Source organism: Salmo trutta, chromosome 12 (genome assembly GCF_901001165.1).
Source record: "Salmo trutta chromosome 12, fSalTru1.1, whole genome shotgun sequence".
Lineage (NCBI taxonomy): Eukaryota > Metazoa > Chordata > Actinopteri > Salmoniformes > Salmonidae > Salmo > Salmo trutta.
In genome coordinates, this window is record NC_042968.1 from 16,180,801 (window position 1) to 16,205,172 (window position 24,372).

Below are 24,372 nucleotides of genomic sequence, written 5' to 3' on the forward strand. Positions count from 1 at the left end.
AACCCTTCGAGGAGGTTGTATTTGGACAAACACGCAAAAGACAACATCTGGAGGGAGACATCACAACATTTGAACACCGAAACTAATATCAGAGAAACATGGACAAAAGGGTGAAGGAGACGAGGAGTGGGGCTGCCGCTGGTGTGTGTGTCCCACCGAAACCAATAATATGCCAGATACGGTATGTACTCGTCATGCAGCCGAGTACTTTTGTACAGTGTGTGTGTAATCCTATGTTTACAGGTGTAGTTAGAACATGTGTCATGACTTCCACCGAAGTCGGTTCCTCTCCTTGTTCGGGCGGCGTTCAGCGGTCTTCTAGCCATCGTCGATCCACTTTTCATTTTCCATTTGTTTAGTCTTGTTTTCCTACACACCTGGTTTTCATTGCCCTCATTAAGTGTTGTGAATTTAACCCTCTGTTCCACCCATGTCTTTGTGTGGAATTGTTTGTTTTAAGTGCTTGTGCACATGTTTACTGGTGCGCGAAGGGTTTTGTACCCATGTTTGTTATTCTTTATGCCGTTGGTTTTGCAATTAAACTGTTCCGGCTATTACCAGTAAGTCACTGACTTACTGGTGTTCTTCCATGCCGTCCATGGGAGGGGTGCGTCACTTGAGTGGGTTGAGTCACTGACGTGGTCTTCCTGTCTGGGTTGGCGCCCCCCCTTGGGTTGTGCCATGGTGGAGATTTTGTGGGCTATACTCGGCCTTGTCTTCGGACGGTAAGTTGGTGGTTGTAGACATCCCTCTAGTGGTGTGGGGGCTGTGCTTTGGAAAAGTGGGTGGGGTTATATCCTGCCTGTTTGGCCCTGTCCGGGGGTATCATCGGATGGGGCCACAGTGTCTTCTGATCCCTCCTGTCTCAGCCTCCAGTATTTATGCTGCAGTAGTTTATGTGCCGGGGGGCTAGGGTCAGTCTGTTTCATCTGGAGTATTCTCTTGTCTTATCCGGTGTCCTGTGTGAATTTAAATATGCTCTCTCTAATTCTCTCTTTCTTTCTTTCTCTCTCTCGGAGGACCTGAGCCCTAGGACCATGCCTCGGGACTACCTGGCATGATGACTCCTTGCTGTCCCCAGTCCACCTGGCCATGCTGCTGCTCCAGTTTCAACTGTTCTGCCTGCGGCCACGGAACCCTGACCTGTTCACCGGACGTGCTTGTTGCACCCTCGACAACTACAATGATTATTATTATTTGACCATGCTGGTCATTTATGAACATTTTAACATCTTGACCATGTTCTGTTATAATATCCACCCGGCACAGCCAGAAGAGGACTGGCCACCCCTCATAGCCTGGTTCCTCTCTAGGTTTCTTCCTAGGTTTTTGGCCTTTCTAGGGAGTTTTTCCTAGGGAGTTTTTCCTAGCCACCGTGCCTTTTTCACATGCATTGCTTGCTGTTTGGGGTTTTAGGCTGGGTTTCTGTACAGCACTGAGATTTCAGCTGATATACGAAGGGCTATATAAATAAATTTGATTTGATTTGATTACCTAGTTCTGCTCTCATGCGTCTGACTTCCCTGCCACCAGTTACGCGAACCTTACAACATGTGAAATTTGCTCTTTTCTGAATGGGAGAAGTTGCGAGTGGGACATATTCAGTGCATGTGTTATCATGATTAGCAGGGTTAGTTCAAACATCTGAAAACAGTCACTTCGATGTGTGTTTAAAAAAAAAGAAATCGATTTAACCCTTATTACCCAGGTAAGTTGGCTGAGAACACATTCTCATTTACAGCAACGACCTGGGGAATAGTTACAGGGGAGAGGAGGGGAGATGAATGAGCCAATTGTAAATTGGGGATGATTAGGTGACTGTGATGGTATGAGGGCCAGATTAGGAATTTAGCCAGGACACCGGGGTTAACACCCCTACACTTACGATAAGTGCCATGGGATCTTTAGTGACCACAGAGAGTTAGGACTGAAAGACGGCACCCTACACAGGGCAGTCCCCAATCACTGCCCTGGGGAATTGGGATATTTTTGGGGGCCTCCTACTGGCCCTCCAACACCACTTCCAGCAGCATCTGGTCTCCCATCCAGGGACTGACCAGGACCAACTCAGCTTAGCTTCAAAAGCAAGCCAGCAGTCAGATGCTGTATGTGCTAATTAGATTGAGATGTTTATAAAATCTGTTATTTTGAGTAAGCACTCAAAAGGAGCCCATGGAGATATTTAAAAATGTATTGCAATGTATTCGCCATCTGCTTGTAGGTGTTGGGGGGGAGGGTTTGGACAGCACAGAGACAGATCTGAGCCCTGAAGGTTCCTCTACAGGTGGCTCAATGCCCGGCCCATCTTACCAACACCCAACACACCGTCCAGGCTCACCCATGCTCTCTGCCCTGCAACTCTGGATAAGAGCGTCTGCTAAATGACTTAAATGTAAATGTAAATGTAAACTCCATCCACCACCATCTCCCAAACCCAGGTCCAATGGCTGGAAGAGGAAGACTGCTGAAGATCCTTTGGACACTGACAATATGCAGCGGGTGGATGACTTAGAGAAACAGCAGGAGTTAAAAACAGCAGCTGTATCCAGCAAAAGGCTGTCTACGACAACATGGTACCATGGATGGTGTCTGGTCCTGCTGATCAATGTCTCCTGTTTGTCAGTGACATGATGATGTACTTTCACAGGACCATCGATCAGTGCTCTGTCCACTCTCCCGTGAGTCCTCTCCACAGAGCCCTGTCTCACCCCAAATATGGGTTCCCCAGCAAGCACTCTGGCCTTGGTAGCAGCAGCTGGACTACAATGAGTTGGGAGCCAAACTTGCTCACGACTATGAGCCCATGTCGAGCATGGTGAAGCCCATTTTGCCACGGAAGAATAAGCAACAAAATCCTCTTTCATGACATTATAGAGAGCGTGGCATACTTCCGTGACGATGGCACAAACTGTCAAGATTCCTAGCTTCTAACTTACAGCGATACTTTGCGGTGTCTGCCACTCGCCAAAAACCGAAGGGTCACAGACAGCCTTCCTGCAGCAGTTAGAGGCAAGCTGTGAGTTCTCTCGAGCGAGATGTGAGGGGCAAGCCGTTGAAGCAAGTCGTCAAATCTGGTAACAAACATCCGAAAGTATTGAAAATGTCTGTCCTCGTCAATGCTTCACATAGGTTGGACAAGACACGTGTACTCTCCATTGTCCCCTCTTGTAGTGTTCAATGGATGAACTTGCCATTTTCTCAGCTTTTTAAAATTCTCCTTCTGAGTGGTAAGAGCAGTTCAAGCACTTGCTGTTCAAACTCTAGCAATTGCAATTCATAAAGAGACATGTTTGCTTCTTAATGACTTAATGATTACCTATTTATTACACTTCTTATGAACAGAAAGTTCTTTATCTTTACCAGGCACCCATACTATAGGAGAACCAGATAGTACTCTGTACTGTAGCAATGGCCACCATCTCACAGAGCCAAGGGAAAGGCTGGCAACACATACATGCGTGGCAGTATACTGCAACACACTGGCAGCACAATGCCTACATATCATTTGAATATGAAAACAAAAACAGACTGCCAACACATGCAGAAACACATACAGCATATTAACGCACACAAGTCCTACTGCACCCCCCTACCAGTCAGTAGTCTATCCACTGTCTGTCTGTCAGCTCCTGCTAACAGTGGCCACTCCATCGTAAAGCAGTCAGTCATAGGCGTGAGATTTCTCTGCCATCACTGAGAGCACATAGTGGAGATGTCCCCAGTTCAGCTGCGGTGATATTTAACGTCCAGCCTTCACTTGTGTTCCTATCTATTCCCCATAGTTTTGTGTGCTTGCCAAGATGACCACTGTCTGCTCCCCTTCGCACACGGCCACATATAATCCAGTCTGACAGTGCTGCTCAACACAACTACCCTCCGACGTTAATACAGAGCAGAATGGCCTCATGTTCGTCCGACTATTCATTGTGTGTGTGTGTGTGTGTGTGTGTGTGTGTGTGTGTGTCCAGTCCTGCTTGCTCAGCTGCCAGTTTAAGTGGCGAGGTCCCATGTCCCTTCACTCGATGACTCAGCCAATAGATACTGTGCCTCTCTGATTTCACACGGCCAAACACACACACACGACGACATCAAACTGAACCATGTTTTCAACCAATGTGGAGTGCTCACATCCACAGGAGGGTGGTAGACAGTATTGTTTGTTTATCATGTCTGTGTTTTCTCTCTCTCTCAAAAATCAATACAGTCTCTGTTTTAGAAGGCCTGTCAGAAGGTATTATCTGCCTGAGTCTGGAAGGCTCCCCAGCACCACGGTGGTCTGGGTCTGACGCCAGCCCCCTGGGGCGGGGGTACAGGGAGAGCAGAGGATCCAAAAGACAGAGAGCTGATTTCCCCCTAGGAGCCTTCACACTCAGTCACTAACCCCCAGACACTCTCCATCCACCCTACTCAGGGAGGGAGAAGCTAGGCTACAGCCATCCCTGTCCACCATGACAGTCCAGTCACCAGCCATCCCCGTCACTATCAGATGAGAACAGCAGGAGATGGACACAGACCGACAGACACCTACCCATGACCTGCTCCCTCCCAACAGAACCAATATGGCCAGTGACATTTCCCTTGTTTGACCGATGTGTGGCGAGTGTTGGCTGTGGCCTAGAACAGGTTCATCCAGGGCAGGTCGCTCTGTGAGGTCCACAGCCCACCTCCAGGAGGCTGACACAAGGCTCCAGTCTGGGCCAGGCATCCTTAATCACTTTAACCAGAAAGTCAATACTGTGCATGAGTCAATTACCCAGAGAGGGGCCTGGAACCACGTGACCTGGGAGTCTCTCCTCCCTCCCTTATCCAGACAACCAATCTCTTGGACAGTCAAATCATATGCAGTTTATTAGATTCCAACCAGCAGGAGATCCTTACATTAATAGAGGCATAAATAACTTATGCTGCTCCCCATGGCTGTGTCTCGCTCTCCAACCTTCATGTGTCTCTTTCTCTCAATACTAGCAATGTAAAAAAACACACCGGCGCACAGTATGGGCAAATACAATGTTTGCATGGCTTGATAACCACTCACCTCTGTTATTGTTATTTCCCCCTCCCCCTCCCTGTTCTGGTCTAGTGGTGACAGAGTGTTGGTCCCCTCTCTCCCTCTCTCTGCTCCTGTCCCCTAATGACCCGCTCTGTCACACCACATACAATTAACAGTCGCTATGCAGAAAGCGATTACAGATCAGCCCCACCAGCCAGGCCCGGGCAGCCTGCGCCTCACCACGCCGGACCGCCCGGCATGCAGGCTAACTCCACAGCTATTGATTGATAAGATGTTCGGCAAACACAGGAGAATGACTATTTGACTACTTCCTGGTCTCATTCTTGCTGGCATCAAAAGTTTAAAAGTATTAGTAGGAGACAGAATGCGATCAGACCACCATCTAATTTGCCTCCAAATAACTTATACAGAATTTTCACGTGGACAGGGATTGACAGGTTTAAATGTACGTTTAGAGGCCATTCAATACAATACTCACCATTAAAACAAAATCAGTTGAGGTCAAAAGAGAAGACTAATTAACCTCAATTACCTCGACTGCACATTGACTCTGTACCGGTACCCCCTGTATGTAGCCTCGCTTGTTATTTTACCGCTGCTGTTTAATTATTTGTTACTTTTATTTGCAATTTTTTACAAAAAAACTTATTTTTATTGTTGGTTAAGGGCCTGTAAGTCAGCATTTCACTGCTAAGGTCGACACCTGTTGTATTCGGCGCATGTGACAAATACAATTACATTTGATATGAAAGAGGAAATAACAGTGCAGGTAGATGGTAATGGAAACTGAGCTAGAGGCTAGAGGTCAACCGATTATGATTTTTCAACGCCGATACCGATTATTGGAGGACCAAAAAAAGCTGATACCGTTTAATCAGACGATTTATATATATATATATATATATATATATATACACTGAATGAACACTTTTATTTTAACTTATTTCAATTTAGTCACATATAAATCATGAAACATGTTCAATTTGGTTAAATAATGCAAGAACAAAGTGTTGGAGAAGAAAGTAAAAGTGCAATATGTGCCATGTAAAAAAGCTAACGTTTAAGTTCCTTGCTCAGAACATATGAAAGCTGGTGGTTCCTTTTAACATGAGTCTTCAATATTCCCAGGTAAGAAGTTTTAGTTTGTAGTTATTATAGGACTATTTCTTTCTATACCATTTGTATTTCATATACCTTTGACTATTGGATGTTCTAATAGGTACTTCAGTATTGCCAGCCTAGTCCCGGGAGTTGATATGCTTGAAGTCATAAACAGCGCAATGCTTGAAGCATTGCGAAGAGCTGCTGGCAAACGCAGTAAAGTGATGTTTGAATGAATGCTTACGCGCCTGCTGCTGCCTACCACCGCTCAGTCAGACTGCTCTATCAAATCATAGACTTAATTATAATAACACACAGAAATACGAGCCTTAGATCATTAATATGGTCAAATCCGGAAACTATCATTTCGAAAACAAAACGTTTATTCTTTCAGCGAAATACGGAACCGTTCCGTAGTTTATCTAATGGGTGGCATCCATAAGTCTAAATATTGCTGTTACATTGCACAACCTTCAATGTTATGTCATAATTATGTAAAATTCTGGCAAATTAGTTCGCAATGAGCCAGGCGGCCCAAACTGTTGCATATACCTGACTCTGCATGCAATGAACGCAAGTGAAGTGACACAATTTCCCCAGTTAATATTGCCTGCTGACATGCATTTATTATAACTAAATATGCAGGTTTAAAAATATATACTTTTGTGTATTGATTTTAAGAAAGGCATTGATGTTAATGGTTAGGTACATTCGTGCAACGATTGTGCTTTTTTTCGCAAATGCGCTTTTGTTAAATTATCCCCCCGTTTGGCAAAGTTGGCTGTCTTTGTTAGGAAGAAATAGTCTTCACACAGTTCGCAACGAGCCAGGCGGCCCAAACTGCTGCAAAGACCCTGACTCTGTTGCACAGAACGCAAGAGAAGTGACACAATTTCCCTAGTTAAAAGAAATTCATGTTAGCAGGCAATATTAACTAAATATGCAGGTTTAAAAATATATACTTGTGATTTTAAGAAAGGCGTTGATGTTTATGGTTAGGTACACATTGGTGCAAGGAGAGTGCTTTTTTCGCGAATGCGCTTGTTAAATCACCCGTTTGGCGAAGTAAGCTGTGATTCATCGATTATATGCAACGCAGGACAAGCTAGATAAACTAGTAATATCATCAACCATGTGTAGTTAACATAATCACTAGTTAAGATTGATTGTTTTTTATAAGATAAGTTTAATGCTAGCTAGCACCTTACCTTGGCTCCTTGCTGCACTCGCATAACAGGTAGTCAGCCTGCCACGCAGTCTCCTCGTGGAGTGCAATGTAATCGGCCATGATCAGTGTCCAAAAATGCTGATTACCGATTGTTATGAAAACTTGAAATCGTCCCTAATTAATCAGCCATTCCGATTAATCGGTTGACCTCTACTAGAGGCACGAAATAGGTTAGAGGAAAAACAAAAAGGATTGGAGGAACTTATTCAAGAACGATCAAGTGTAATTTTTTTTTTTTTTAAAGTGAATTGGAAGGAACATTTTGAAAAATGCACTATAATTTCCTGTGTGAATGCCAACTTACGGAGGAGGAACTTCTTGAGGCAATTAAATATTTTCAGTCTGGAAAATCACCAGAGCTTGAAGGTAGACCAGTAGAGGTATATCAGACCTTTTTAGATGTACTCAAAGATCCATTTTAATCATGTTTTATTTACTCCTATAAAAATTATAGACTTTCAGGTACTCAACAAGGTCTGATTTCATTACTACTGAAACAGGACCCATGTCGTAAATATAAAGATCCAGTCCATTTAAAAAACTAGAGGCCTCTTACACTTCAATGTTGTGATGCGAAAATCCTGGCGAAATGCATAGCACATAAAATAAAAAAGATTTTACCAGATATTGTTCATCCTGATCAGACAGGTTTTTTACATGGATGATATACAGTTGAAGTCGGAAGTTTACATACACTTAGTTTGGAGTTATTAAAACTCGTTTTTCAACCACTCCACAAATTTCTTGTTAACAAACTATAGTTTTGGGAAGTCGGTTAGGACATTACATTTACATTTAAGTCATTTAGCAGACGCTCTTATCCAGAGCGACTTACATCTACTTTGTGCATGACACAAGTCATTTTTCCAACTATTGCTTATAGACAGATTATTTCACTTATAATTCACTGTATCACAATTCCAGTGGGTCAGAAGTTTACATACACTAAGTTGACTGTGCCTTTAAACAGATTGGAAAATTCCAGAAAATTATGTCATGGCTTTCGAAGCTTCTGATAGGCTAAATGACATCATTTGAGTCAATTGGAGTTGAACCTGTGGATGTATTTCAAGGCCTACCTTCAAACACAGTGTCTCTTTGCTTGACATCATGGGAAAATCAAAAGAAATCAGCCAAGTACTCAGGAAAACAATTGTAGACCTCCACAAGTCTGGTTCATCCTTGGGAGAAATTTCCAAATGCCTGAAGGTACAACTTTCAGCTGTACAAACAATAGTACGTACTTTTTGGAGAAATGTCCTCTGGTCTGATGAAACAAACATAGAACTGTTGGCCATAATGACCATCGTTATGTTTGGAAGAAAAAGGGGGAGGCTTGCAAGCCGAAGAACACCATCCCAACCGTGAAGCACGGAGATGGCAGCATCATGGTGTGGGGGTGCTTTGCTGTAGGAGGGACTTGTGCACTTCACAAAACAGCGAACATCATGAGGAAGGAAAATGATGTGGATATATTGAAGCAACATCTCAAGACATCAGTCAGGAAGTTAAAGCTTGGTCGCAAATGGGTCTTCCAAATGGACAATGACCCCAAGAATACTTCCAAAGTTGTGGCAAAATGGCTTAAGGACAACAAAGTCAAGGTATTGGAGTGGCCATCACAAAGCCCTCACCTTAATCCCATAGAAAATTTGTGGGCAGAACTGAAAAATCGTGTGCCAGCAAGGAGGCCTACAAACCTGACTCAGTTACACCAGCTATGTCAGAAGGAATTGGCCAAAAATTCACCCAACTTATTGTGGGAAGCTTGTGGAAGGCTACTCGAAACATTTGACCCAAGTTAAACAATTTAAAGGAAATGCTACCAAATACTAATTGAGTGTATGTAAACTTCTGACCCACTGGGAATGTGATGAAAGAAATAAAAGCTGAAAGAAATCATTCTCTCTACTATTATTCTGACATTTCACATTCTTAAAATAAAGTGGTGATACTAACTGACCTAAGACAGAGTTTTTACTAGGATTAAATGTCAGGAATTGTGAAAAACTGAGTTTAAATATATTTGGCTAAGGTGTATGTAAACCTCCGACTTCAACTGTATATGTAACATGTGTGTATATGTAGCAGAAAAGCTGTAAAAACAAAAAATTGTGTCCTCCGAAGATAAAAACACAGCGGAATCAGGACACAGAGAGATGGAGAGAACTGGTAGAGGAGAGCGAGAGGGAGAGACTGAGTGAGGATACACTCAACTGAGTTCTCATTTAGCCTTCAGAAGTCAGTCAAACTTTCCACCGTTTAATTATTTCTGATGGAATACGCAATGAGGGGACAAAGGCCATGAATTACTAATACACACACTGTGCATGATGCTATGAGTCACTGCCTATTGCCCAACTGCTCCTAGTCATTGAAACCTCCAGTAGGGTTGTGATCTCCTCTGTACTCATAAAGTAGGCTTTCACTGAGCTGATTCATTAGCTAGCAGAATGCTAAGCATAGTCGCTTCAGGAGGACAGAGATATGAGACCAATGAGACACGCACATATTCATATAATGGGTGCGTGTCATTTATGTTCAATGACTGGTGCTGTCAGCAATAGACTGTTACATATTTGTGTGTATTTTGTGACGGTCCTGAATTTGTCTGAACCGTCTCAGTACTTCTCCTTCCAATAGGGCGCTTCCCCTTTAATTCCCTATTAAATAGCCAGCATCAGCGGCGCAAAAGTGGGGTTGTGATGGTGGTGCAAATGAGGATGTGTTCAACCCTCAGTTCCGAAGCTTCTTTACTCCGTTTGTTTTGTTGTATTTTAAAGTGTGCTTTGTAGCCTTGTCGCAAGTTTAACCAGGACCGGACCCCACTCATTGCTTCCTTTGGACTACACAGATCTGTGGCGGATTGGATTGTCTGACTGACCGATTGACTACAACTATTTTGCATATGGTATTTCATTTGTTTGAGTGTGATGTATACCATGATTATTAATGTGGTCAGTTGTAGTTGAAGACTACTGAGATTTGATACTCTTTATGGTCGTGTGGTAAAAGAGTTGATATTTTGTTTGTGTGATTGAGACTGGGTTTACGCTACACTTTTATGAACCGACAAATATTGCATGACAAAAGGTCAGTTCCCTGAACTCCTTTACCGGGCTGGACTCGTTTAGGCCCGAGGTACGGGACTTTTCTGGAGGAACCAGAGCTCATTGTTTGTTATATTATTATGTGTGTGATCATTTATGTTGGTAATACAACCCACGCAAAAGAACACATTTGTTTTGAAGTTATTTCCAATGTTTTAAGGGTTTATGAAAACTGTATTTCCATACTGACTTTTACATGAGTCCTTTGTATTGGTGTAGACTGGACGGACCAGACGGGACGCATTCCCTTCCAAACAAAAAGGAGAAATCAATATTTTCTCTGGTAGGCACAACCTACCTGGCACCCCTGCAAACAATAACCTCAAGTCAAAACCGTTTCAATGTGTGTGTGTGTGTGCGTGCATGCGTATGTGTTATTGCTCATTGTAGAGATGCCTATAGAGAACAGAGAAGGGTAAATGTTTAAATCTAGTTGTGTTTTCCTTGAGAGACAAGGGCAGAGAGGCAAACAGAGAGAAGGTCAATAAATGTCATAGATACATTTGCTCTGGGAGGGAGAAAAGGCCTCTAGGGTTATTTTACAAGACAACAAGACTTGTATAAAGAAGTCATTCTATCACAGCAAGCCTATCACTCTCTGGCTCCTGTACAGAGCAAGTGTGTTTGTGAGAGAGGAGAGAGAGCGAGGTGGGGGTGGAAAGAAATAGAGAGAGAGAAAAAGGAAGAGAGTGAGCAAGAGAGAGCGGGAGGAAAGGAGTTAGAGGGATTGGGGGAGAGGGCGAGAGGAGGAGTTAGAGAGAAAGATTGATTGGGGGAGAGAGATGGAGAGTGAAGAATAGAGAACAATTAATTTGGGGAGAGAGAGGGAAAGAGGAGAAGGATAGAGAGGGATTGAGAGAGCGAGGGCGAGGATAAGGAGTTAGAGAGATGATTCAGGGTTATGATGACAACTTCAGTGTGTTTGGCCCTTAGACTGCCGTCTCTGCTGCATTACGCGCAGGCAGGCAGGCAGGCAGGCAGGCAGGCAGGCAGGCAGGCCGACTCCTTTAGGAACACTCTCCTCCTCTCCACTACAGTTCACTCAGAATACTCTCCACCACCGAGGCCCATCACACACACTGGGGGTCCCCAGAGCACAAAGAAACAAAGGGCATTCTGGGTGAAGTGAGGGGATCAAATTTGGGTTATGATAGTCAAAAGCAGCGTCTTGGGATTAAATGGATCCAGGGAGGATATTGATCCTATGTCTTGCTTTTAGAGTGCCTATTGCAGACTGAGCTGCAGTAAATGTTGCAGTAATGGTATAGTTCTGCCATAACGCTGGCAGAGAGCCCAGCATACTCTCAGATGTCTGGGAGAGAACACGGTTCTGCATTACCTCCGTCCGACCGTCTGTCCGTCCCTCCCTCCCTCATGGTCCTCGACAGCTGTAGCTCTCTCTAGCCCTCTCCACACAGTCACACCTAATAGAGTTTGCTCTCACACCAGAGTGCCAACAGTCCTGATTTCCTGTGTGGATATGCAGCTTGACCACCACCACCGCAGAAACACAACATTCCATTCAAACCAACCAGGACAAACCAGCTCCTTCACTCAGCAGCTCAGCCTGCCAGATCTGAGCAAACCGCCCCATCAAGTTAAACTATCAGACTGCGATGACTGTGGGCCCGTCAGTATGACAGAATGGGGAAATTGATACTTGACACATCAAATGACCTGCAGCTTCTCTTTCAGACTGTTTGGTCTTTTAAAGCATGACTGAATAAAGTCACATTGTCTGTTAGGCAGACAGGCAGGGCAGACAGACAGGCAGAGGAGACCGTAAATAGCGGGTGTAAATCCTGCCGGTGGCCGTCCTCTCCTCTGCAGTGGCCCTGACAGGGATTAAAGGAGCCATTCATTTTAGAGAAGAAATGAATGACTTAAAATACCATCAGCCTGCACTGGAGTTGCTGCCCGTCCCACCTAGCACTGTCTCTACCCACCCAGGCATGACGGATGGTCGCCCAGCCTGCCAACCCAACCATCCATCCCTGGCACCTGGCACAGTCTGCCTGCCTCACCAACACAGCGGGGCCTTTTTTATATATTTTGTTAATTGTTTTATGTAACCTTTATTTAACTGTGGCAGTTGGCTACCCACCACTTCCTCTACTTGCATCCTGGTATTACAGCTCAGCCAGCCCCAGTGTGTGAGTGTGTGTGTGTCCTAACAGGCCAGTGTAAATTCACAGTGTCACCAGCACCTAGTCAGGGAGAGAGGCTGCTTTTACGCCCGATGGACACGGAGTGAAGGGGAGGAGGAGAGAGGATGAATGGGGAAGGTAGAGCATGTAACCAGCCCTCTGTGGTTTGGGGCTGTGGTAGAGAGGCCACATGGTGCTAGGCTGGTGAGGGGGCATGGCTCTGGTAGGAGTGGTAAAGCATGGCTCTGGTAGGAGTGGTAAAGCATGGCTCTGGTAGGAGTGGTAAAGCATGGCCTGCAGTAGTCAGATGTAGCTTACCTCTCCCCAGCAGTTAGTGAAACCAGACACAGTAGTCCAAACTAGGGCTGTTACGGCGACCGTACTACCACCACACTAGAGGTCACGAGTCATGACCACAGTCAAATCCAGGTGGCCATTTCGTCACGGTAACTAGGCTTCTTCAAGCTCTGATGCTGATGGTCATTAGTAGCCTGCCAAACTTGCTCACTGCCTGGTACTCAGCACTCTGTTGTCCCTCTAACATCAATGCAAATGTAATCAAAGATCAAATCAAAAGACTTCACGACAGCCCATGAGCTCATGTTGCGCAACATTTCTTTCGGCTATGCAATTGCGTGAGTTTTGATGGCCTCTTAAAAAAAGAGGGGGAAAAAAATCAGCTTTCTATAGGCTAGGCCTACTATATTTATTTCTCAAATTTCCTGATATTAAGCACATTGCTTCTATTTACAACAGGAGTATAGCCTACCTGTCTGACATGAAAATGAACCACGGGAAAAGCCTCAAGTTCACTATTTAAGTGTATTGACATGTATTTATTTTACTTTTTCAAATCATAATTGCACACCTCATAGGCCTATTTGTTTTTTAAAAATGTTTTTATAAGATTTGTTTAACAACTAAAGTAGCCAAATAACTTCTTAAAATTAAGCACATTAACCCGCTTTACAACCAGTGTAGATCCTAACTGGCATACATAGGCTGCGCGTGAGTTTCAAGTTTGGGGAAGATACTTTTCACCATAAAAATGCACCTTAATAATAAAGCATTACGTGCATAATCACACTTGAGATCACTTTTGAGAATGGTGTTTTCCCGCTAATTGATTACATTTCAGAACATTTGGCTTATAGTCTACTGCCGTGTGCACATTGCTGCCCATATAATGTGAAGAAATAGCCTAATAGTTTATCAACATTTAAGCTAAACATTCTGATCTGTTGCATCGGCCTCATTGCTTTTAAAAGGTGGTGGTTGCATTAATTTGGGCTCTATCGCTTCCCACAACTGTCCCAGACTATGTTTGAAATAATTAATTTCACACAGAAGGACAAGTTGACCAATAGAATAGGTACATGTTTGTATTATGGGGGATAGTAGAATGACATAGGCAAGTACTTTGCTGTTCGTTAGGCCTAGTTCTTCTAACATCATCAATATGAATTCTATAACAAGGACATGTGCAGTTGGTCCCCGATGTGTCTGTCTTCACTTGTAGCCTACTTCGAAGCTGAGACACTGGTGAGAATGACTCGATCACGTGACAGGCATTGGCGAATAAGAATGGAGATATCTGAGAGAGCCACGAAAGTAAGAGGTGCTTCGGAGCAAGGCCATTAGCAGCCGGAATACGGCAATTATAATTATTATATTCAGCCCAAGGGCACAATGGCCACTGGCGGCAGAAGGCATGGATTTTTTTAGGGGGCATTACAGCCACACAAGGGGGATACCGCCAGGAAATTCAAGGCATCAAGTGTTGGTCAGATTATGAATGAGAGACTGATGAAGTGTGTGCAGCCTGCACATTAAACAAAGCAGAGCTCATGCCTTATGTTACTTTTTTCAAATCATTAAAGTCTCATCATGCAGCATTAGAATGTATTAAAAGTCGAAATATATAGCCCAACGTTTGTATCACAACTGTTTCATTGTTAACTGCTCAACATAGAATAGATGCACGTGCGCACTCCCTCATAAATCATTTGGAGAAATTATCCTTTCTATGTTGATTCAGCTATGTCCAATTGTATTCTTCATACTATAAAATAATGCCACGGAATTCTAAGCAAAATCTTATCTGCTAAATGAACTTGTGTAGCCCACAGCCATATGGCATAGCCAGATCAGGGCCTAACATAAGGACAACTCAGAGTATACTATTCTGTTCTTCTTCATATCATGTTTCTTTAGACCTGTCTAAAATAAATAGTGGATTTATTGTGATGGTGTAGGCTATATTACATGGCTTTATTAGACTTCTTAAAATAAACATGTTCCAAAGATCTGCATTAGTGGCTTGCAGGCTATGCGTGGAAGCCAGGAGATGCTAAACGTGTTTATGTTAATTAACGATCAATTACCATGAGACCAGCAGTAATTTTCTTGACAATCACCGGCTGACAAAATGTAATGATTCTCAGCCCTAGTCCAAACCAACAGATCCACTCTAGGAAACGTTACAGGACTTGCCTTTTGAACACATGCAGGTGTAGATGGAGCTTGTGGAAATCCAAGATGTCGCTGTTGAAGGAGTGATCATCGGCTCAAGTTGCTTATGTATAAAAATGAATCAGGATCTAATCCACAGAACCAGATGGAAACCTACACCCTTCATTACCAAGAGACTACCACTATAATTTCATCTCTCCAACTATGGCATCAGGATTCAACGTAAATGCCATGGTGGATATTAAATGAGTGATCGGCCGTGTATAAAATCATAGAACAGCACATTGAGCCAGCGACAGTAAGTGAGTGGGTGGTGCTGGGGGGTTAACGGCTTGCCTGCCAGCGCGAGACCTCTCATCTCATCAGTAAGTCGTCAGTCCTTCTGCCTGGACGCCGCTCTGCCCCCCACCTCCCGCCTCCCACGCTTCCTGTTCCCTGGCCTTACTAAATTACCCCTCAGCACCAAGGCCACAGAACGGTGGACTACACAGACACAGCAGCATTAACCCTTTCTACACTACAAGTCTAGTCTGAAACCAGGAAGAAAGAAAGCATTGTATTTGTGACAGCTGTGTACTTTAAGTACCAGGGCCTCTGTACCGGCAAGACAATTATCCTGACAAGCTCTCAACATTTTGCATGACACCCATCAAAAAAGACAGCAATGTCAAACTCTGGAGGAGAGGATAATGTCAAAATAAACACCATGAAATCAGAAAACACAGATAAGCTCAAATCCCCATTTCCATACAATCAGAACACATCATAGTGCAAAGCTGAGAAAATCCCCCTTTCAAGAGTTTAGCACTGTCTGTACATGTCCAGGATATACCTCAAGTTTCAGCTCGGAGCAAAACCAGCTTATCGGCCAAGAAATGTGCAGACACATGTACTAGCCTGGCTCTCATAACCCTGAGTCAGTTTCCCCCCATATGAAAAAGCTATTGGAAACCACTCTGCATAGCACTCTTCCTTTCTCTCCCCTGTAAGTGGCCCAATAAATAAAGCCACAGGTAGGGATGTACTGTGGGGAAACACCCAGCAGTGTGCAGGTATCCCATTCTGATATATAGCCATGCCAGCAATATCTCTTGCTGTAAAACAGTGCACTCCTCCTCCATAGAGCTGAGTGGGTAGTAGTGAGCCACACCATTGTGTGTGTGTGTGTGTGTGTGTGTGTGTGTGTGTGTGTGTGTGTGTGTGAGTAAATGGATTAATATCCCACACTAGGAACCACAACACATCTGGTTGGCATGGGACGCTTTAGTGCCAGCATTAGGAAACTTTTCCCAGCAGCACTGAGTGAGTGATTTGAGCATGTTCCAGTTGGAGCTTTATGAGCAGTAGGTGAAAGCAGGTACTGGGGTTCTTCTCCCATGAGTCAGCTAGGATGGTGGAAAAAGCCAGGGTTTCTGCTTTACTCATGGGTTAATGTCCACTAGATAACTAGGAGGGTATGACTGGGAAGTGAGGATGAAATGATCCGGAAAGACACACTGTACAGTGAGGCTGCTTTGGTTGTCACAGTGTGTCGTAAATTCACCACAGAGACTATTTCACACCTGCGGGAACAGTTCTGTCATGGTCCTTAGGCCCAGGGCCTTGGTTTCCCCTCACCTGAGGTGATGTGGCTTGGCCCTGTAGCAGCCCAAGGTTCAGGGTGGTGGTGGGTACTGGACACGGCTGCCTGTGTTTGCTCATCACAGCCCAGTCATGCCGGTTGTTTGCACAACGCCTCCCACACACTGTGGGAAAAATCTCATATGGCTGGCGGATTGGGCTGGGAAGGATGGGCCCCTGTGTGTGTGTGTGTGTGTGTGTGTGTGTGTGTGTGTGTGTGTGTGTGTGTGTGTGTGTGTGGTGTGGTGTGTGTGTGTGTTTGCCCACGCACTCAGGGAGTGTCACGTCTATTACTGGAGTCGTTGAGAAATGGCCTGAAGAGTAGAGCCCTGCAGTATAGACTCAGCTCTCTCTGTCTGTATGGCCCTGACTGCAAGTCTCAACAAATACAACAATATAACAGAGAGGAAAGGAGAGAGGAAAGGAAAGGAAAAGAGAATCCGCAAAATATGATTATTCCGTCTTCCGCCAGCCCTATCTGTAATTAGCTGGTGGTGGTGCACGTGAAGAATGGCCCAGCTGATAGCTTAGAACGTGTGTGCGCACATGTGTGGGACTGTGGGGTCTGCTGCACGGCTTGCCCATACACTCACACACGAGCACACACACACACACAAGCACACGCACACACACACACACGTGATACACAGTATCTCTGCAGACTTCCGCAGGCCCTGCTGTAAGCCAAGCCAGTAAAAACAGAGAGGATTATGGATCAGACTTTACAGGTTAGTAAGTCATGACAAGCACCTCCAGCAGGTTCATAAATCAGATGGGGAGACTCCATGGAGAGAGGGCTGAATTACACTTACACACACACACACACACACACACACACACACCTCTGTCAGCGTAATCTTTATGAAAATGCCTATGTAATAACCTACTCTTTATCCTAGGCCACACATCATACATTTCACACCGTGTGTGTGTCGCACAAGTCAAACATAAGGACTATGGCATTACAAATCCAGCAAACATATATTTCTTATTAGCCCACTTCAGAATTAGTCATCACCATTTTACCCAAAACCCATGAAATCACAAACTAAAGACAATCCACGAAAACAAGGACTGTAATAATGTACGCTCACTCCTACAGTGGTTATAACAAACAACCACTTGAGGCAAACAACAAATGTCTTTGATAATTGCGTAGCACTAAACACTGAGCAATCTGATTCCTAAATGCCAAACAATCAACAACTCACAAGGCCATTAAATGAACAAAACTTTTTGTCCCGCCGTCTGTTGAAGACAGAGGTTAAAACTACTTATCCTGCAGCAAAAGTACAGGCATTTAAAATATAGAAGACAAAGTTGAAATGAAAGCAGAGTTAAGTTAGCAATACAATGTAAAGGGCTTAGAGTTATTAAAGTATGTTTCCGCAGACACACTGAGCACAGAAACCAGGGCACAAGCTAGCATCAGAGGTGGCATGGAAACATTCAAACCACTACACGCTCATGGCCACAATGGTCTTCCTGGTGCGACAGTTTCCTGTCCTCGTGGTTATAAGAAGGAATCGAAAAAGAACATTCAGAACGGTCTAGTGCTGGGCAAACACGCCATAACAAACACACACTAGTATCTCAAAGCGAAGAAGACTAACAGGCATAGTTGGAGAAGGCAGAGTTTGTCAGTGCAGGAAATTATGAATCTGATGGTGAACTTAATGAGGCATACGAAAGCCGTTCTGAATGGATGAGAATGGATGTACACATGAAGACCAGAACTGCAGAAAACAACCAAGTGGTGTCTACCACCCCAGGGAGAAGACGACTGTACAGACTGGCTGCTTTGGGTCTTGGGTTGATGTGTATCCTACAAGCTACTCTCACTATCACCCTGCGTCTCCTCTACAGAGACTCTTCAGAGACTAGCTACATCAACATGACCAAAGTAAAAGACCAGTTACAGGTTGAGAGAGATGGTCTTCAGACAGAGCTCCCTGTCCTGGAGTTGAACAAGCCTGGGATGGAGGCGTTTTAAATCCAGTTTGTACTACATCTCTACTGAGAAGAGAAACTGGGTGGAGAGCAGACAGGACTGTGAGGAGAGGAGCTGACCTGGTGGTCATAAAACAGCAGAGAGGAACAGGTATTTGTCAACGGATTCTGGGAAGTCTGGATTGGTCTGACGGACAGAGATGAAGAGAGGATCTGGAATTGGGTGGATGGCACACCGCTTACCACTGGGTACTGGGCAAGTCGACAGCCTAATAGTCATCTAGGACGGGACGAGGACGAGGACTGCGCTGAACAATGGCCACGTCCTTTGATGCACCAGGCAGCGAAGTGCATTTCTGGTCCTGTGAGAAATCGGCCTAGACGTAACTAAAACTTCAAACCCAACTAAAGTTAAACTCAACTGCTCTCGGACAGGACGTCATTAACAAAGACATCAGTGCTAGTGCTTAGTTACACAAATTAATAATGCTAATTATTTGTGCTTAAACATGCACTGTCGATTTCACTTACCGTATTGTTTATGTTCTCTTTCTCCATTTGTAGTCATGGAGTGTCAAAACTGTCATTTTCAAATTGAATTAATAAACTGTATTTCAAGTTGTATTAATAAACTGTAATACTGTATAAGTTTGTTCCTGTGAGTCTGTGTGGCTGTGAGTCTGGTGCGTGAAGAGTCTCCGGGTTTGAGTGGTACAGACAAATTCAATCTATGGAAAAACCTGAGACTGCAGAGAGGCTGGAGTCGACAAGCAGAGAGAGGGGGGAAGCAATAAACCAATATTAATAGAAACCAGTCTGATTTATCAATGATCCAGTGCCTCTAATTAATTAGATACACATTTTATATGAAACTACGATTCACACGCCTCTGAAGGTTTAAACATTACAGTCGCTTTTATGTAGCGGTAAGCCCAATGCTCTTCAACAGTCTATATAAATGTGGTCGGTGTGAATTAAAAACGTGCTCTGTTGGAAAACCATAAAAGGGAGATCTAGGAGAGTTGTTGATTTGAGTTACAGCCAGTCGATGCACATCAGTGAGGTCCAGTACTAGTGGACTGAGACGACAGAGAGAAAGTCAGGCTCTGCTGTTAACAATGCAGAGGGTAACACTGCCGGGGAAACCTATTTCAGCCTGGACCAGGAGGGAGGGAGGGAGGGAGGGAGGGAGGGAGGGGAGAATTTCTGACCAGGCTTCACTCCAGTAAATCCCTCCACTGCCATACTGCAGAGGTGTGGGCAGTGGCTCGTCTCCCTCTCCTTCTTCCTCTCCCACCACAGAATTGTAGGACGCGAGCCTGCCAAATATGCTCAACACTGCAAGTGCCAGAGCTTTGGCAGGACATTGGTCAATCAGGGGGAACATAGTAATTACACTGTCCATAGACAGAATACAAGGAATGGGGCCAATACAGCCATTTCAACCATTCAGTGTAATCCTCTGTGTGTGTGTGTGTGTGTGTGTGTGTGTGTGTGTGTGTGTGTGTGTGTGTGTGTGTGTGTGTGTGTGTGTGTGTGTGTGTGTGTAAATCAAAGTGTACTATTTGACACTTGCTTGATGAAACAGAGTGAATCCGTCTTTCAGTGCTCTGCTAGTTTACTGTGGTTATCAACAGGACGGCAGAAGTGGGCTGAATAAATCCAGAAAACAGCACCATTTCAAAATGCTCCCTGACAGCTCAGTCAAAACAAGAGCAAAACTAGAACTGGCAATCAATAGAATAAACTACAAGGAATACGCCAGAGTCCCTGAACACAGCAGAAATAGACATGGCCGTCAGTAAAACTGTATGATCCTTACAGACAGGGAGCTTGATTAATCGTGGCGGATATCTTCTGATGAGTGAGAAAATGTAAATGTATGTCAAAAGGATCTCCAATCTGATGCAGATCTGATGATGTACACAGACATGAGTTACACACCGAGGACATTCATACAGATATTTACTGATGTAAAGTTTATTCGTGTTGTGTTATTATGTCTTACAATGTGATTACGCTGATTGCTCGCAATCCACATTCCTATCAACCTTGTTGATTGGCAATAAAAGGTTTCCAATTCAAATGCAAAAAAAGGGCTTTACAGCAGAAGCCTGGCAGGGTTATGACCCTGTTTCATTACGGCCCTCTAAGCTTCATCCACATGGGTAGGAAAGACCATAAGCCAGAAGTCTCTGGTCACATTAAACCTTACTATCCAGCAGTGAGAAAAGGTCAGGGTTGAAGGTCAAACCAGTGAAACTGACGAAGACGAAAGGGTGTCAGGAGGGCCATTAAGTCCTAGCTTGTCGTCAAGGTATGGAGCAGAAGAGAGGAGGGATGGCCACAGTAAAGTGGTTCTGCCATTACACTGGGGAGAGAGGGCGGGTGAGCGGACAGGGAGGAAGACGGAACCCAACATGAGAGAGGTCAGGACCTTCTAATCTCTTATAAAAACGCCTCGTCTTCTGAGCCTTGACATCCCTAATGGAACAGACCGCTTGGTGACTGGTCCAAAGCTCTGGAATGTTCAGTGAGGGAATATGCTAACCGCAAGATTCTCCTTTAAATATCTTGGAATTCTGTGCTTGTTTTCTTCATTCTTTGTTGACGTTGTTCTGTCTTCGCACACTGCATAATCATGTTCATTTTGACAAAGTTGTGGTGAGTAGGGTTTTTGCTGAATCCTAGCGTTAGCAGAGCTATTGTGGTCTCAAATCCATGTCTTCCTTCAGAGCAGCACGGTTGTCACCGAACATGACTAGCTCAACAACAAAAAATACATCTAAAGGCCTGTCTTTCCTGAAGATGTATTTACTGTGGAGGTTGTTTTCACATTACCTATCTGCTAGTAGAATGTATTCTCTGTCTATTTAAGAGCAAAACAACTGCTTTCAATTCTATTTCTGATACCCAGCTCTCCACAGAATCATTTTGTGGTCTACCGCATCCGTCATGTAGCATGCCACGTGGCCAGCTGACCAAGTTAATTAGTGGCAAGCCAACAAACACAAGGTCAAGTGACATATGGTCAAGTGACATGCTAATTAATTGTCAACAAAGAAGCAGCTTCCATATGCAGACATGATGAAGACTAAGATGCATTACTAGACATGTAACATGTAATTCCACAGAGAGGCTGAGGTTGAATGGAAGGCTAATCCAAGACACCAGACAGTTGACCAACAAATACAGTCTGGTAGTAGTCATATTAAACACCACACTAAACCCAAACAGAGAGGTGAGTTAGTAAGAGGTAGCGGGTAGCATTGCTTTGCACTGCTTAGATTTTCTTAACTTTGCTCTGCTCTGCCTTGCATGTTACCTCAGAGTGTGACGCCTCTGCCCTCGGGCTCAGCTGGCTCTGGCTGACAGCACCCGGTCAGGGCCCCCACCCAGGGTTACGGGAACATTTAGGGTAGGACTGGGCACTCTGGCGGCCAGGCAGTCGCTCCAATTACAAAGCCACAAGTCCTCAACGGCTGACCAGGGGGATACACGAGTCCCATCTTCCAAACGTCTGGAAAGACGAATGAAGGTGGCAACTGATAACTGACGAAATTGTATGCACTCACTACTCACTCGACAAGAGCGTCTGCTAAATGACTAAAATGTCAAATGTAATGTGCCGAGATTTGAAGAGCCCAGGGGAGAACAGAGTACTGATCTACCTGCCATCATCTTCTGGGCCTCATAGGGCTCCATGTAGCCATCGTTCTCTGTGCTGGTCTGGGTCACCTTCTCAGTGGTGGCCTGGGTCCCCCCGTCCTGCTCCGCATCAAACGGGTCTGCATAATCATCCAGGATAATGAGCTGGAGAGAGAGAGAGAGAGAGAGAGAGAGAGAGAGAGAGAGAGAGAGAGAGAGAGAGAGAGAGAGAGAGAGAGAGAGAGAGAGAGAGAGGGAGGGAGGGAGGGAGGGAGGGAGGGAGGGAGGGAGGGAGGGAATGAGAGTAGGTGAGAAAAGATTAGAATACATTTAACTGCTCTGTTTAAAACCACAACACATTCCGGAGCCCAGGGAGTTACATTTTCTCCTCGTCTCCTGCCTCTGCAATGTAACTGGAACCTTAGGAGAGGAGGTGACCGTATTAGTGGTAGTACCCGTCTGGGCTCTGCAGGAACATGTGATCTCCACACGTCACAACACCCAGACAGAAGATTAAGAGAGAGAGAGACATAAATAACAGTCTCTTCCTCCGTGTGTCTCAGTTCCACCATCTCCTCTTTAGACTTAGTGCTCCCTTCTACGTCTAATTATACCGTGGCACTCTGACAGTGCCGGCTTTTCAAAGAGCGGGGAGAAAAAGAGGACAGCCCGCAACTGGTAAACTGTCTTAAAGAGAAACAATTCTGCAGATGTACAGGGATTTGGCTGCGAGCCATGGCTAATTGCAGTCTTGCTCTCTTTACTAAGAATGTCTTGCAGAAGCTGGCAATTAAGTGGACATCCTGTCCTGAGCCCCAGAAATACAGCCAACTCTTAGGGTATCAAAATGACTGTCCACACACAGTTTCAGCATCTCTGGCCAGAGCATTTTCCTGAGGCCCAAGAAAACTGCTCCCCTTTACATACAGAATTCTCTTCCAGATAACAAAGTAAATATTTCAAGTTCTCTCCCATCTGCCATGTTGGACAGGGACTCCAAAGAGAGAGGCTGACCAAAGGGGGTTTGGACCAGAGGGGTGTTGGACTGGATACTACCAGTACCAGGAGGTGAACATGCATGGGCTATCTTCAATTGGGACTCTTCAGAATCAATAGTGGTGCCAATCTGTTCACCCAGCGGGCAGACAGACGGACTGGAGGAGTGGGGGGTGCTGGGTCCAAAATCTGAGAAACAACTCAATTGAGACCTACCCTGACTAAGTCAACACACACACACACACACAAAATGTGCAGACAAGCATACTGTACATTGACAATCACACACAGGACACATTTGCACAGACAATCACACACACGCAGTCAAGCACACACACGCACACACAGGAAAGGAGTCGATTGGCACTACACCCCATGAGTCATACATTAGCAGGAAGGGGTTGGTTTTCACTCTAAATAAGCTCTTCAGTCATCTAGTGGACAGAGCTGGGCAATCCTAGGGTGAACTAGGCTAACGCATGTCATGGCTGTACCGCCAACCAACCAACTGTCCTTAAACATAACCACAGCCCTTCCTCCACACCCTTCTCAGGAATACAGCCCACAGGGGAAGACACCTGCCAAGCCTCGCAGGTGGGGACTTTAAGGGGAATTGAGGAATCCAGTACAATACAATCCATTTCTAAAGCATTTCCCCAACTCCAGGTTTTGACAACACCTGGGAAAGCACCGTTCTTCCCCTTCTGATCCAGTTTTGATTTTACTGAGCAAGATAAGATACGATATACAAAACTGAAACCTTTCAAAGTGCAAAGCATTAAAGAGTGAAAGTTCACCTTGGATGATGCAATGCTGCGTAGGGTAAGAGGAGCGGATGATTTATAGGAGGTAGGCGGCATATGCTCTAACAGATCACCTACACAAATCGGTAGATTAGTCCCTAGGCAGGTTTAAAAAAATACCCTTAAAATGTGCTTCATACTGGCTACAGTGTGTTATACACCGATGGCCCGCCTCCTGCTTTTCCATCTGTTTTCAGGACATAACATAACTAGGACTAGTTTGCCACAGCGTAATTATGGGTTCCTCCTCTGTTTTTCTTCTGTGATATTAAAAGAGGAAATGCAT

The 24,372-nt window shown here is 44.7% G+C and overlaps 1 protein-coding gene across 7 annotated transcripts in view; it reads right to left on the minus strand.

Annotated features, from left to right (window-relative positions):
* Positions 1-24,372, minus strand: part of LOC115203014 (SH2 domain-containing adapter protein F-like) — a 112,348-nt gene that overhangs the window by 68,541 nt on the left and 19,435 nt on the right. For all 7 annotated transcript variants that reach the window (XM_029767275.1, XM_029767272.1, XM_029767269.1 and 4 more), the window contains exon 2: positions 22,311-22,452. In XM_029767275.1, coding sequence (XP_029623135.1) covers positions 22,311-22,452 — 142 coding nt within the window. The remainder of the gene's footprint in view (positions 1-22,310; positions 22,453-24,372) is intronic.